This window comes from Thunnus maccoyii, chromosome 11 (genome assembly GCF_910596095.1).
Source record: "Thunnus maccoyii chromosome 11, fThuMac1.1, whole genome shotgun sequence".
Taxonomy (NCBI): domain Eukaryota; kingdom Metazoa; phylum Chordata; class Actinopteri; order Scombriformes; family Scombridae; genus Thunnus; species Thunnus maccoyii.
The window spans coordinates 33272049-33284324 of record NC_056543.1 but is presented as its reverse complement, the minus strand read 5'-3'; the positions used below and the strand labels follow the sequence as shown (position 1 = coordinate 33284324).

At 40.7% G+C, this 12276-nt stretch overlaps 1 protein-coding gene across 3 annotated transcripts in view; it reads right to left on the bottom strand.

Moving 5' to 3' along the window:
* Positions 1 to 12276, bottom strand: part of tgfbr2l (transforming growth factor beta receptor-like) — a 42032-nt gene that overhangs the window by 4781 nt on the left and 24975 nt on the right. For all 3 annotated transcript variants that reach the window (XM_042427111.1, XM_042427112.1, XM_042427113.1), the window contains exons 4-5: positions 2874 to 3085; positions 973 to 1727 (exon numbers count right to left, since the gene is read on the bottom strand). In XM_042427111.1, the coding sequence (XP_042283045.1) occupies positions 973 to 1727; positions 2874 to 3085 (967 nt within the window). The remainder of the gene's footprint in view (positions 1 to 972; positions 1728 to 2873; positions 3086 to 12276) is intronic.

The window sequence follows — 12276 nt, the reverse complement described above, 5'->3', positions numbered from 1 at the left end:
TGGCTACTGTGCCCTGTTAACCACCTTATTGACAGTCTTCTTCATTTGTACCTTTTTGTTTGTACATATTTGTTGGTATGTATTTTATTGGTACCTCACATATACAACAAAATTTGTATTTGCAGACTGTAATCTAAAGTGTTATCCTTCACATAGAAATTGAAGAAGATTAGGCACTTCATGGAAACATTCAGTACAATTTGGTAGATGAGAGAGAAATCTCTCTGAAATTGAAGTGTCCTTAATCCTAACACTGAAACATTTCAAATCTAGTCAAGGCATCCGGCTTACTTGGTACACAAAAAGCACAGGTTCATAAAGATCGTTTGATAGGTTTGCTCATACTTATAGGACCATATGTAGGCTACACAATGCAGTGCACAGACACGTCATTGTCTAATCATGTCAATTTATGATTGGTTGCTCTTATATCTGTGTTTCTTAACAAGGCACAAAGACATTGGGCTGTTCTTAGTTCATGCCAGGCAAAGGGGACAGTTACAACTAAAGAGGTGTCTGTTTAAAAAAAATGGAATTGTCCCAAGAGAAAAATACTACAAAAAATACAAGTTAGCTAGAGAGGAAACTAGTTGGTGAACAAGCGAGGAAGATTAACTAGCTAAGGAGTGGTTTTTAGCTTGTCAACATGAAACTCTCTTCTGTTCACTGAGTATGCATCTGTTGATAAAAAACTGACTGTCAACAAGTATCTTGTCATGAGGTAGGAGGCTGTGCTGCTTGATGCACTCTGGACATAAAGGACTGCAAATAAAAGAAAGATCATGTGAAAGTGTTTTTATGAACCTCTGCCATTATAGAAGAACAATAAAACTCAACATGACTCTCAGATCTAAGATGATACTTAAGTTTAGTAAGCATAAAAATAAGAACATGTAAGGTAATATTTGCCAAAAAAGAAAGTTGATGATGATTATAGTCTGCAAAAAGTGGATTTGCAGAGATTGAGTTTACCTTGGGCACCCCACTGGGTGTTGTGTCACTATGGAGATGAGCTAACCCCCGAGCAATGCTTCCTGCCATGGCAACAAGTTCCTCCCAGCTCAATATGTTTGCAGTGAGGAAGTCCTGCAGGTTCCCGAGGCTGTGATAGGCCAAAACCAGCCAGTACTTCCTGAGGGCTTGGCCGGGTGGGCCCCTCTCTTCAGCTGCAAGGAATCGAACCACGTTGTCATGCACCAGCTTGGGGTCAGAGAAGATAGAGCACTCATTTCTCCATGAGGCATACTCTACGGCTGGAAACACTTTCACCGCCACAGTTTCATAATTGTTAAGTCCACCCTTCTCGCCCTGCAGCAGGCAAGCCTTCCAGACTTCTGCGAAGCGCCCCTTCCCCACCAGGACCTCCAGCTTGATTGGCAGTGGTTCAGGACGTTGGCCCTGCCAATCAGTCATGGCACTGATGATGTCATTGTTGAGAGATGGCACCTTGGCATTAGACTCCTCCCTTTGAGCTGCAGTACTCATCACACCTCCCCCACCACCCTCTTGCAGAGCCCCCAGACCTCCACATGGATGATCCAGAGCCTGGTAGCGCTCCGGGGTGCATTTGGTGGGCCAGTCAGGGCGTGCAGGAGGGCCAGGTTTGCCAGGATGGCGTGTGCGGTAGTAGTAGAAGGCAGCGGTAGTGATTAAGGCCACCAGGACGGGAGGCACCAAACTAACCATCACCACCGGGATCACATCTTTACTCTGCAACTTGGAGAACCCTAAAGAATTGTAAAGATGAACAAAATCCATTAATGCATCCATCCATTCACCTATATATTTATCTATCCGCTCAAACATGTATCGCTTTGTTCACCATATTTCATCTACCTATCCATCCAGCCATATTTACATAATTTTACTCACCTATTCATCTTTCATCTATCCCTCCAAAGACTAATTGTCCATTAATCTATCCATTCTGTGACAACCAGGTTTTAATGCCTGCCAGGTACCACTCGATACAGCCCCAGAAACACCCACGCAGTATAGACTGATTCATCCCCGGTTCACACTAGCATTTAATCACCTTGCTTTATCTTCCAACATATCCCATATGGGGAGCAGCAGTGCAGAGGTGAGAGGTCAGGTGGAGCAATATGCTTATTGCGTGATAATGACAGTGAGGCTGTTTATTCCCTTTTACCACAAATTCTTTCACTCAGCCACCACCAGCTACATTTTTCACCACCAGTGACCATCCATCACATCAAGAAGCTGCCAATCCCTTGTTTCATTTACTTTACAACTCCATTGCTACCTGCCTGTCTACTCACATTTGTTAGCAGAAGCCAGCTCTCACAATGCCAGCTGCTCAGTCCTGGAAAACCCGTAGGGGATTGACCGACTCATCTGACTGACTGACTTCTATAAAATATGAATTGGGTTTAATTGAGGAATTTTTTATAGGGAGCTGAGAGTGGAAAATCCCTAAACGCAAGTTTTTTTGGTTTTGTCTGACTCTCTTGACTGATTTAAAGTATTACCCAGAGACTGTGATTTTGGGGATTAAGCATTCACACCACTTTTGCACATATATAATTATTATTGTCTTAAGAGTTTGTGTTTGTTGTTCTTGCTTGGGATTAAGCAGTTTTTGGTGGGTCTGAGTATGTTGCTTAGTGTTGCTGTTGCAGAATAAGACTGCATCCTGTGTGAGTTTGACTAATATATGAAAGAAAAATCCTCTTACAAATCTTAAATGCCAGGAGAGAGATCCAACTGGCACTAAAAAAAAGTAAAACGGTCATAATTCATCTACCCACCATCTGCTTAAATGTATCACTTCATTACTATTATCTGTTCATTCATACAGCCATCAATTCATCCATCCATCCAATAATTCTTTCATTCATCCATCTACTCACCATTCGCTCCCTTGTCGAAGATGAGTTTGTCATTACACTCATGTTCACCCCGGCAGCCACAGACCATCATGGCTCCATTCTCTGCAGGCTGTGGAACCATGTGACACTCCCTGGAGGTGAAGTTCAGAAGGAGGCCAGGGTCTACACCCTCTAGTGGCAGAGTTGGATTGTGACACATTGTCTGAACCGTCATAGTGTCGTTGGTCTTCCTCCTGAAAGAGCAAAGGAACATGAATCCACATCTATAAAAATTAAATAACTTGTGCGGGATCACCCTGACTTAAATAACTGTTTACACTTAAGGAACATCAATAGTCTGGTTTTCTTTCCGACTAAGACTGTCCACTAAATATAGATCTGCGCTTTATAGCTCAACCCTCTCTTCAGCACCACAGTCTGATAGCAGTCAGTCTTATGATCCTGTTATCATCACTCCCAAAGACACTTGAGATCCTCTAGAGTAACTGAACAATTCACATTTTCCCAAGGGAAGACCATGCTCCCTAAGTACTGAACTCCCTGCCACCCTAATGATCTCAGCTACACCTTCATACAATTCTACCAATACATGTTATGAGTGAGTCATGAAAGGTCTGGATACAAAATTCCTGTAACACCTTGATTATTTGTGAGAAGGCAAAAATCTGGTCCTCTATGCCTTGGTCTTCCTGAATATGAAAATCTGTTTCCACAGCACTGTGACATCATTGACTGAGCAGTGTGAGGTAGTTGGAACCCTTACCCTAACCATTTGTTTGTCTGTTCAAATTTCAGTGAATGAATTGCTTTATAAAATTTGCAAGAGCCTTTCTACATCCATAATAACCTATAAGGGGCCGGGTTGACTAGAAATGATTCCCCCAAACAGCTTTGGTAAATAACATTGGATTCCAAGACTTATGCTGTGTCTCAATTTGCGTTCTTCTGTACTTAAACCTGCTATTTTGACTGTATAACAGGGTTTTCCCTGCCTATCTAACTCAAAGGTGGGCCGCATTTGTATAGCTGGCCGCCGCCTTTGTTGAAAATTCCAGCATGTGATGTTGACGGAACAAAAAAGGCGGAACTCAACGGTGAGGGCAATGCAGCACCTGGACAATCTACAGAGTGCACACACTAGAGGTATCTTGTAGTTCATCTTCAAAAAGCAGTTGCAAGCATTTTTTGAATGAATGACTAAATGAATGACATTTGCGAGATGAATGTGAAGTATATTGTGAACTTTCTACGGCGTGACTAAGAGACTAACATTAGCGGAGCAGAGCAGCAATCAGCAGTAACAAACAAGACAAGACCGGCTGGCCAACACACACTGTAGCATTAAACAACTGAAACCAACTCTGAGGTGAAGAAAATAACTCAGTACGCAATCTGTTTCACCTCAAAAACCCTGTGCCTACTCAGTGTGTTGGACAATGATGTCTTTCCCCAGACCTCACAGTGCAGCAGAGAGGCTGCTCTCCACTGCTGGAGACATGAGGTTAATAACAACACAGCAGAGCACTTCACCTCATTTTGTCGTCATTTTGTTATTCTCATACAGGCAGGAGACTGTAAGGTGCTTTCAAATGAATCAATTAATTAATTAATGCAATTTACTTTTTAAAAAGGCTGCAGAGGATCAGGGATCTGATCTGCAGCTCTTTGGTGATTTACTGTTGGCTCCAATGTCTCTATAGCATTTTCATATATGATATAATTTCTTTTGGAAGATAAATGTTGGTGTCACAGATGAAATCTAACAATTGTTGCTGCCATGTTAGTTTGTCTGAGGTGAAGCTTCATGTTTTTACTGGACAGCGCTCCCTCTGGGGCTCTATATGTACAGATATCACCAAATTTACATAAATATAAATGCATTAAAATGAACAGATCAGGCTATATTAAATTTACTAAGCTACATAACAGTTTGGAATTTTATTATAGCTACATTACAGACTGAATAACATAATTTACTGCATCTCTCTGTCAATGAGGTTATTTTTTGTGAGAAAAAGTGTTAGTGGAGCTTTGAGTTGAGATTATTTGTCACAGTACAAAGTACAACAGTAGGTAGGTGTGGTGAAGACATGGCAAGTTTGACTCAGGAGTACAAACTTCCAAGGACAGGGGGATACCATTGAATGTTGCGATCGGCATTTCTGGTAAGTCCACAACGGCATTACAAATAAATAAATACATAGTGTACACAGTGTACTACATGGAAGTGTGCTAAGGAAGTATCTGAATTGAGACACAGTGTGATACTTCTGGAAAGCAGCACATACAAACATGATGTTTTTCTTGCTGCGAGTTCACAGATGGCCTGAGCAGCTCCAAGATGATCCCTGTCAACTTTGACCTGAATAAGCCAGCCTTTTCTCCTCCTCTCTTTTCTTCTCTGTCAGTTCCCTCTTATCACTGGCTTCCTCCAGCAAGCTGGAAGGGTTGGGCAGGCTGACGTGAACAGGAAATGAGAGGGGCACAGCAAGGGGGATCCCTCTGTAGTAGTGTTATCCAAACAAAAGCGCATAGCAGAAGAAAGTGATGCCAGTGAACTTTGTGAGAGTTTGACAGGTTTCCAGACAAGTCATACTCACTTAATCACGAACAACAAGCATGAATAACCTTTGAAATTGAACAAGAAAAAGCCAAAATTGCTGTTACATGCTTTTTTTCTGCAACAGTAGCAAATTGAGTGAAATCACCTCAGGATGTTTCATAATGCTGATCAACAACATAATGAAGTAGCTTAGTCGTATTGTGGTGTACTCTGCTGGCTCATGGGACTGTGCTGTAGAAAAACAATGTGTGTGTATGTGTGTGTGACTGCATGTTGATATTCCAATATTTTAATAGGACACTAGAGGGTTCAGTGCACATTGTTTTTAAAACAACCAAGCTAAAACGATGATGTAGTCCTTTTGAAGCAGAACTCTTTCAAATATGCAAAAGTAATAAAGGTTTTCTGAGCAAAAAAAGAAAAGAAAAGTACCACACCCACCCTAACTTCAGTTTTTAGCTACTTCAGCCTATATTTCTAAAGTGGTCGGGTACAACCACTTTACACTTTCCAGATGTGCTGGCTGAAAGTATCGTCATATCTGTGTTCCCAAGCAACAAGGTGTAAGCAAAGGTTCCACTGTAAAAGCAAAAAAACCAAAGACATACTCCATAGAACTGGGTGACACTAGTGCCCCACTTCATTGTTTACAAGCCACAGTAAAACATAAAAAGAAGAAGGAAAGTGACCTAAACACATTGGAGGAACCACCTACCAGCACATTGAGCATTACAAGTAAGAAGAAAAGATTAAAATTGGTATGAGGTCAGCATGCCAAAAATTAAAGTGACAAATGACAGAGTCAGACAAGAATTAACTCTTCATGGTCCAATAATAAGACAAAACAAAGCCATAGGTGGGTTTCCAAACAGACTCAGTTACTCACCGGTGTTTCCGACCTACTAGTGACCACATTAACTGGTGAATTTCAGCTGAATGGTTGCTTGTACAAGCAGCACTTGTTAAGTGCACACATTAAATAAACTGACTGAGGTAGTTTTATCATGAAAGTGTTTTCAGTTAAGCTTGCAGTTGAAAACAAGAAGATAATATGTATGTGTCCTTGTACTGTTTTTTTTCTTTGTTAACTATTGTATATTTATGTGAGTGAAATTTTGTGATCAGCAAGAGGCATTCACCTTTCGTTACTTTCAATGTGGGAAACAAATGTATAGATTTGCAATGCATCAGATTTTATACCATTATTTTCAGTTAGAAATGTGACCTCTATACAACCCATTAATCTACTTTGTCACTGTGGACTCATGCAGTTTATATTGTCAACAAATTGCATGGTTGCATGGCCAATAGCCACCAGGTTTGACCAGTGTATCATCTGCTTAACTTGTGACCTATCTGTGTGGGATACTGGAATGAGATTCAGTGTTTCCTTTACATTTAAAGATATTCATTTCAGAAAGATAAGTGACTTTGTCTAAATGCACCTTGAATAAAAAATGCTGATGACACAATAAAGCAGTTTGCAGTTTTACAAACTTTGTATTAAATAGGCTATAGTATACAGTATCTGACTGATAATCCATTGTACACAGATACATTATACTGGCTATGCAATCTGTGAACAGCAGGTTAGTGGTTGGGCCACCATTTCATTTACATAGTAAGACAAAAAGAAAGACAAATTAACTGAACATTCAATTTAATTAAAATTAATGAGGTCTTTACGAGGACATATATTTGTTCTCTTGGTGTTTTTATCAGCTACCGTCACTATGAGCAACCACCACCATCGCATTTGGCCGTCACCTATTAACGTCACCTATTAATTAGTCATCATATTATTGTTTGGGGCTGCAATTTAATATCCTGACAGTAGGAAGATGACTGCAGGGTTTTCCCTGCCTATCTAACTCAAAGGCGGGCCGCCTTTGTATTACTGTCCACCGCCTTTGTTGAAATTCTGGCATGTGATGTTGATGGAACAAAAAAGGCACCTGGTCAGTCTATAGCATGCACACGTTAGAGTTATCTTGTGGTTCATCTTCAAAAAATCCAACGATTGCAAGCATTTTCTGATTTAATGACTAAATAACTACCTTTTCAAGAAGAATGTGAAGTATACTGTGGACTCTCTATGCCATCACTCACAGACTAACGTTAGCGGAGCGGAGCAACGAACACCAGCAGTAACAAACAAGACCTGCTGACCAACACACACTGCGGCATTAAACAATTTAAACCAACTCTGAGGTGAAGAAAATAACTCGGTGCTCAGTCTGTTTCACCTAAAAACCCTGCGCCCATTCAGTGTCTTGGACAATGATGACTTTCCCTGGAGCTAACGGTGCAGCAGAGAGGCTGCTCTCCACTGCTGGAGACATGACGTTAATAACAACACAGCATTTTGTTATTCGCATACAGGCAGGAGACTGTAAGGTGCTTTCAAATAAATTAATTCAGTAATTGATTCAGTTAACAGCAGACCATTTATCTTATCTGCCAGTTATGTTTCATATTGTATTTCAATGGACTAAGGACCCCAGTGAATGGTTTGGCACCCAGTATATTGGAGCAAGAGACTGAAAACAGTGCCCCCCTTTCATTCATTCGAGAATTGGTTTTGAATTGAGAATCAATTCTTAATCAAATCAGCACCCAAGTATCGTGATAGTATCCAATCAGGAGATAAGCATATTGTCCCAAGCCTACATCATAAACAGTCACCAGTCACAACCTTTATTTTTCATCTTTTTGTTCCATTTTGGTATAAAATTTAAATCCATATGGACACTTTTGTCTGTCAAATTGTGATTTTTTTCACTTAAGCGCACAAAGGTATCTAACTAAGGTAACATTCTCCAACCTTTGCCACCTTTGTCTCAAAAAGAGCCAGTGAAAACCCTGTGACTGATACCAAGTCAGTGAGACGTGAGCGAGCACGGTAACTGTTCAGTCCACATCGACTCCGACCTGTGTTCAGCGTCTTTGTCCACAGAAGCAGCTATCCATCAGCAGCAGCTGCCGACCAGCAGCCGGCTAACCTGCCTTCACCAGGCTGACTGACAGCAGGAATTTTATTTATTTATTTATTCATTGATTTTATTGCCCTGCCCACTGTAGTGAGTGAATATGCCTGTAGCTCACAGACAGACTGTGAGCCTTGATCAATCAATAGCCTCTTTTATACAGAGGACCCGCATTATAGTCGCAAAGAGAATCCGCCTTTGAGCCAACCATCGCTTTTTTACACTGACCCACACAAACCCGTGTGTGTTTGTACAAAGCATGCTGGCATTCCGGATTCAGAGGTGTGACTGAGATCAGACTGATCAGAGCTGTAAACTCTGCTATGAGGGAGTACAAAGATGTTACTAGAATGAGGGGAGGACATTTCTCTTTGTTTGATAATGTTAAAAGTAAACTTTTCTGTTGGCTTCCTGACTCATTTTAAAAAAGATGTTAGAAAAAGAGAGAGAGCTGAGAGCACCACCAAGAAAGAGAGAGAACAGCTGTGGTCGAGTGAGCTAGTGAGTGAATAAAGAGAGGGAGCGCTGGTAGTGAGGAAGCTGGTGAATCAGATCAATCAAACGTTATTTTCTGAATGTTTCACAGGGGTTATGTTCTAAAGCACAAACACCCCCACACCCCCACACACCTCTGCTCAACCCTGTAGCTGTACGCTGCACCGCCTGATTTGGTCTGAATATGGGCTAACATGACAACATCAGCTTCCTGTCCCACTGCGCCAGCTGTCCCTCACACACAGTCGATCCGGCTCTGTGACTCCCGCCATATCCGGCTTCATTGGCGGAGCAACTCTGCCCCCTGACTCTGTGTCCATACCTTTTATACAGAACAGCGAGGCGGATTACAGGCGCAGTATTCCCGCCTTGACGGAGCAGCGAACTTGCGCACTGTGCACATAGCAGATGTCTATATAAAGTAATCCCTCACAAACTGATGTCAGCTCGGGCCAAAAGTAGAAAAAACTTTTGGAAACCGAGCGTTCAGAGCAGTCTGAAGCCGCTGCTTTTTGCTCAAAGGGATTACTGCTACATATGTTAACCTTGTTATTTGACCTGTCAAGACACTTTTAACATGAATATCCAACATTGTGACATTATGTATATGTCTGAAAGTAAGGAAAAGCATAATACGTCCCCTTTAACATTATATCCTTAGAAAACCAATAATAAACAGTGGGGTCCAAAAGTCTGAGACCAAATCTCTAATATTTTCATGCAAACCTGGAAATAATCAGAGAGTTTGAGAAACGTGTTAAGAAACATTTAAAAACACAAGAAATAATGACGTAAGACGAAGAAGAACTTTTACTTTTTATTCGATTCTGCACTGTTTCTAGGTCAGCAAATTTGTGGCATTGATCAACTTAACTCCTTTGGTCTGATTTCCTTGAGTTGTGTCCCTTCTATTGAAGCATTCAGATGACTCTCAGGTGGGTTTGATCAACTCACCAGAGGCTTGTTCAAGCAACTCAACTTTCAGCCAGTGTTCACCTGTTATAATTATGGCTTAAAAATATGAATATAAATAAATATGGTTTCTTCTAAACCTTTTCTTTATCAACTTTTATTTATATGGCATAATCAATTTTTTTCATTTATTGAAGTGTCACAGTTAAGGAATGCTGTGTTAAGTTGAGTTAAATTGCCTTTTCTGTGTTGTTTTTACATAAATTTACATTTGGGCTACCAAAAATGTACCACCAAATGGTACAAATTTAGGGGCTTTGTGGCCCGTAGGGCCAGTGCTTAAAAATTTGAGCGTCTATCCCTGTTTAATGAACAGAAGAGGTTTTCCATACAGCATAAACAGCTGTGGACAACAGATACTGTAAGAATTGCCCACATTCATTTATACATCAGTGTAGACTGATTTACTCACCTTCCTGCTTTAACCACATTAAACATTATTTTGTGTGCTGATTTTGGTTGAAGAGTGTTTAACTGAAATAAGTTATTTATATTTTAATCATTAATACATTGTTGCAGCACGTCTGCAGCAAGTGTTTAGTTTTAGTTTTTAGTGTTTAGATAAAATCACCAAAGCAGCAGTGTGTTGACGTTGCATCTAAGACCAAATTATACAACACATACAACAATTGGCTGCTTCATTTGAATGAACCTCACACCTCTCTGCACCCTCCTCCCACGTGTGCACCATGGGCTCTGCTCTGGTCACCAAAATACCACACAGATGCGCAAATCAAGTTTCAAGGTCAAGAAAATACTAAACAGTCAGAGCGCTGCTTGTGCTGGTCATGACTCCTCAACACAAATATGGCCCATGAAGTAATTTTAATGGCCTACATGCAATGTCCAATATTAATGAAAAAGTATATCCATGGCAGTCTCTGTCTGCATTGTGTTCCTCCATGATAACAGCATGATATACAGCAACATGACGTATAAATAGTGGGCGTTATCTAGCAGACACAGGAAGTGATAGTTATCTCCAACATGTAATGTCCAATATTCATGAAAATGTATTATCATGTCAGGTTATTATTACTCCCCCACACCATTGCTTTTTTGAGGGGCTCATTGGCACACACATCAGAACTGGCAAAAATTGCAAAGTTCTGTAGTGATTGGGGTTGGGCGTGGCCAACGGGTTCCATAGCGCCCCCAAATGCAGGGCCATTTTGGAACCAATTTTCTTTGATATGTATGAAATTCAGTGGGTTGATTGCTTTCATCATTATCAACATAATACATATTTTTAATTTTTTTTTTCGCCCAACAGGAAGTCAGCCATTTGGATTGAACAAACACATGTTTAAGGCCTTTAGGATGCGCAAAAACTCATGAAACTTCGTACCTATGTTCAAATCACTAAGTATTGAGATTAGTATCACAATTGGGCTTGGGCGTGGCACATCGACTCTATAGCACCTCCTAATTATGATTAGCATTTTTGAGGTGCTAGGGGTGCTCAAAAACTCATGAAACTTAGCACATGCATCAAAAGTTGCATACCTTCATATCTGATATGGGTCTTGGGCATGGGTGTGGCAAAATGGCTCTAGAGTGCCACCTAGAAAATTTCGAAGAAAGTCAAAGCCCCCACCTTTAACTTTGATGAATATGTACAAAATTTGATAGGCAGATGTAACATCTACAGACTTACAAAAAAGCCTCTTGGAGCCACACCCTAAGCCAGCCATTTTGAATCTACTTTACATTTTTTTGAAGCCATTGACAGGTTTTGTATTTTAATAAACTCCTCCTAGAGATTTAACCTGAGCAACTTCAAATTTTGTAGGTCACAAAACAGGTCAAACACCTTTGTGATGCTAAATTGTGAAGCTTTTCAGTTTTCATGGAATGCCCTTGGCGTGGCGTGCCGGATAATTTTACCCAAAACATTTTTGGGGCATTAAAGAGGAAGTGGTTGTAACTCGGCTTAACATCGTCCAATCTGCCCAAAATTTCTCATGCTTGATAAGAGTCCAGGCCTGACCACAGCTACGTGTCAATATAACGTCATAGTCATAGCGCCACCTGTTAACAGCAGAAGTCGGCCTTCTGTGACAAACATCATCCGATTTACATGAAAATTATATGGTGTGGTCTACACATGATATTCAGCAACATGACGTATAATTAGGGGTAGTTCTTTAGCGCCACATAGTGGACACAGGAAGTGATAGTTATTTCCTACATGCACTGTTCAATATTCATGAAAATTTATGAAATTTATGAATTACTGTATCGTGTTACTCTGCAATAACAACAATTCGACTGCAGCTCGCCCCGACGTGCGCGAGGTAGCGAGGGCCCGATCATCACTGCTTGCAGCTTTAATTATTATTATTCTAGTACGCCATTGCTTTTTTGAGGGGCTTTGGATGCTCAAAAACTCACGAAAATTGGCACA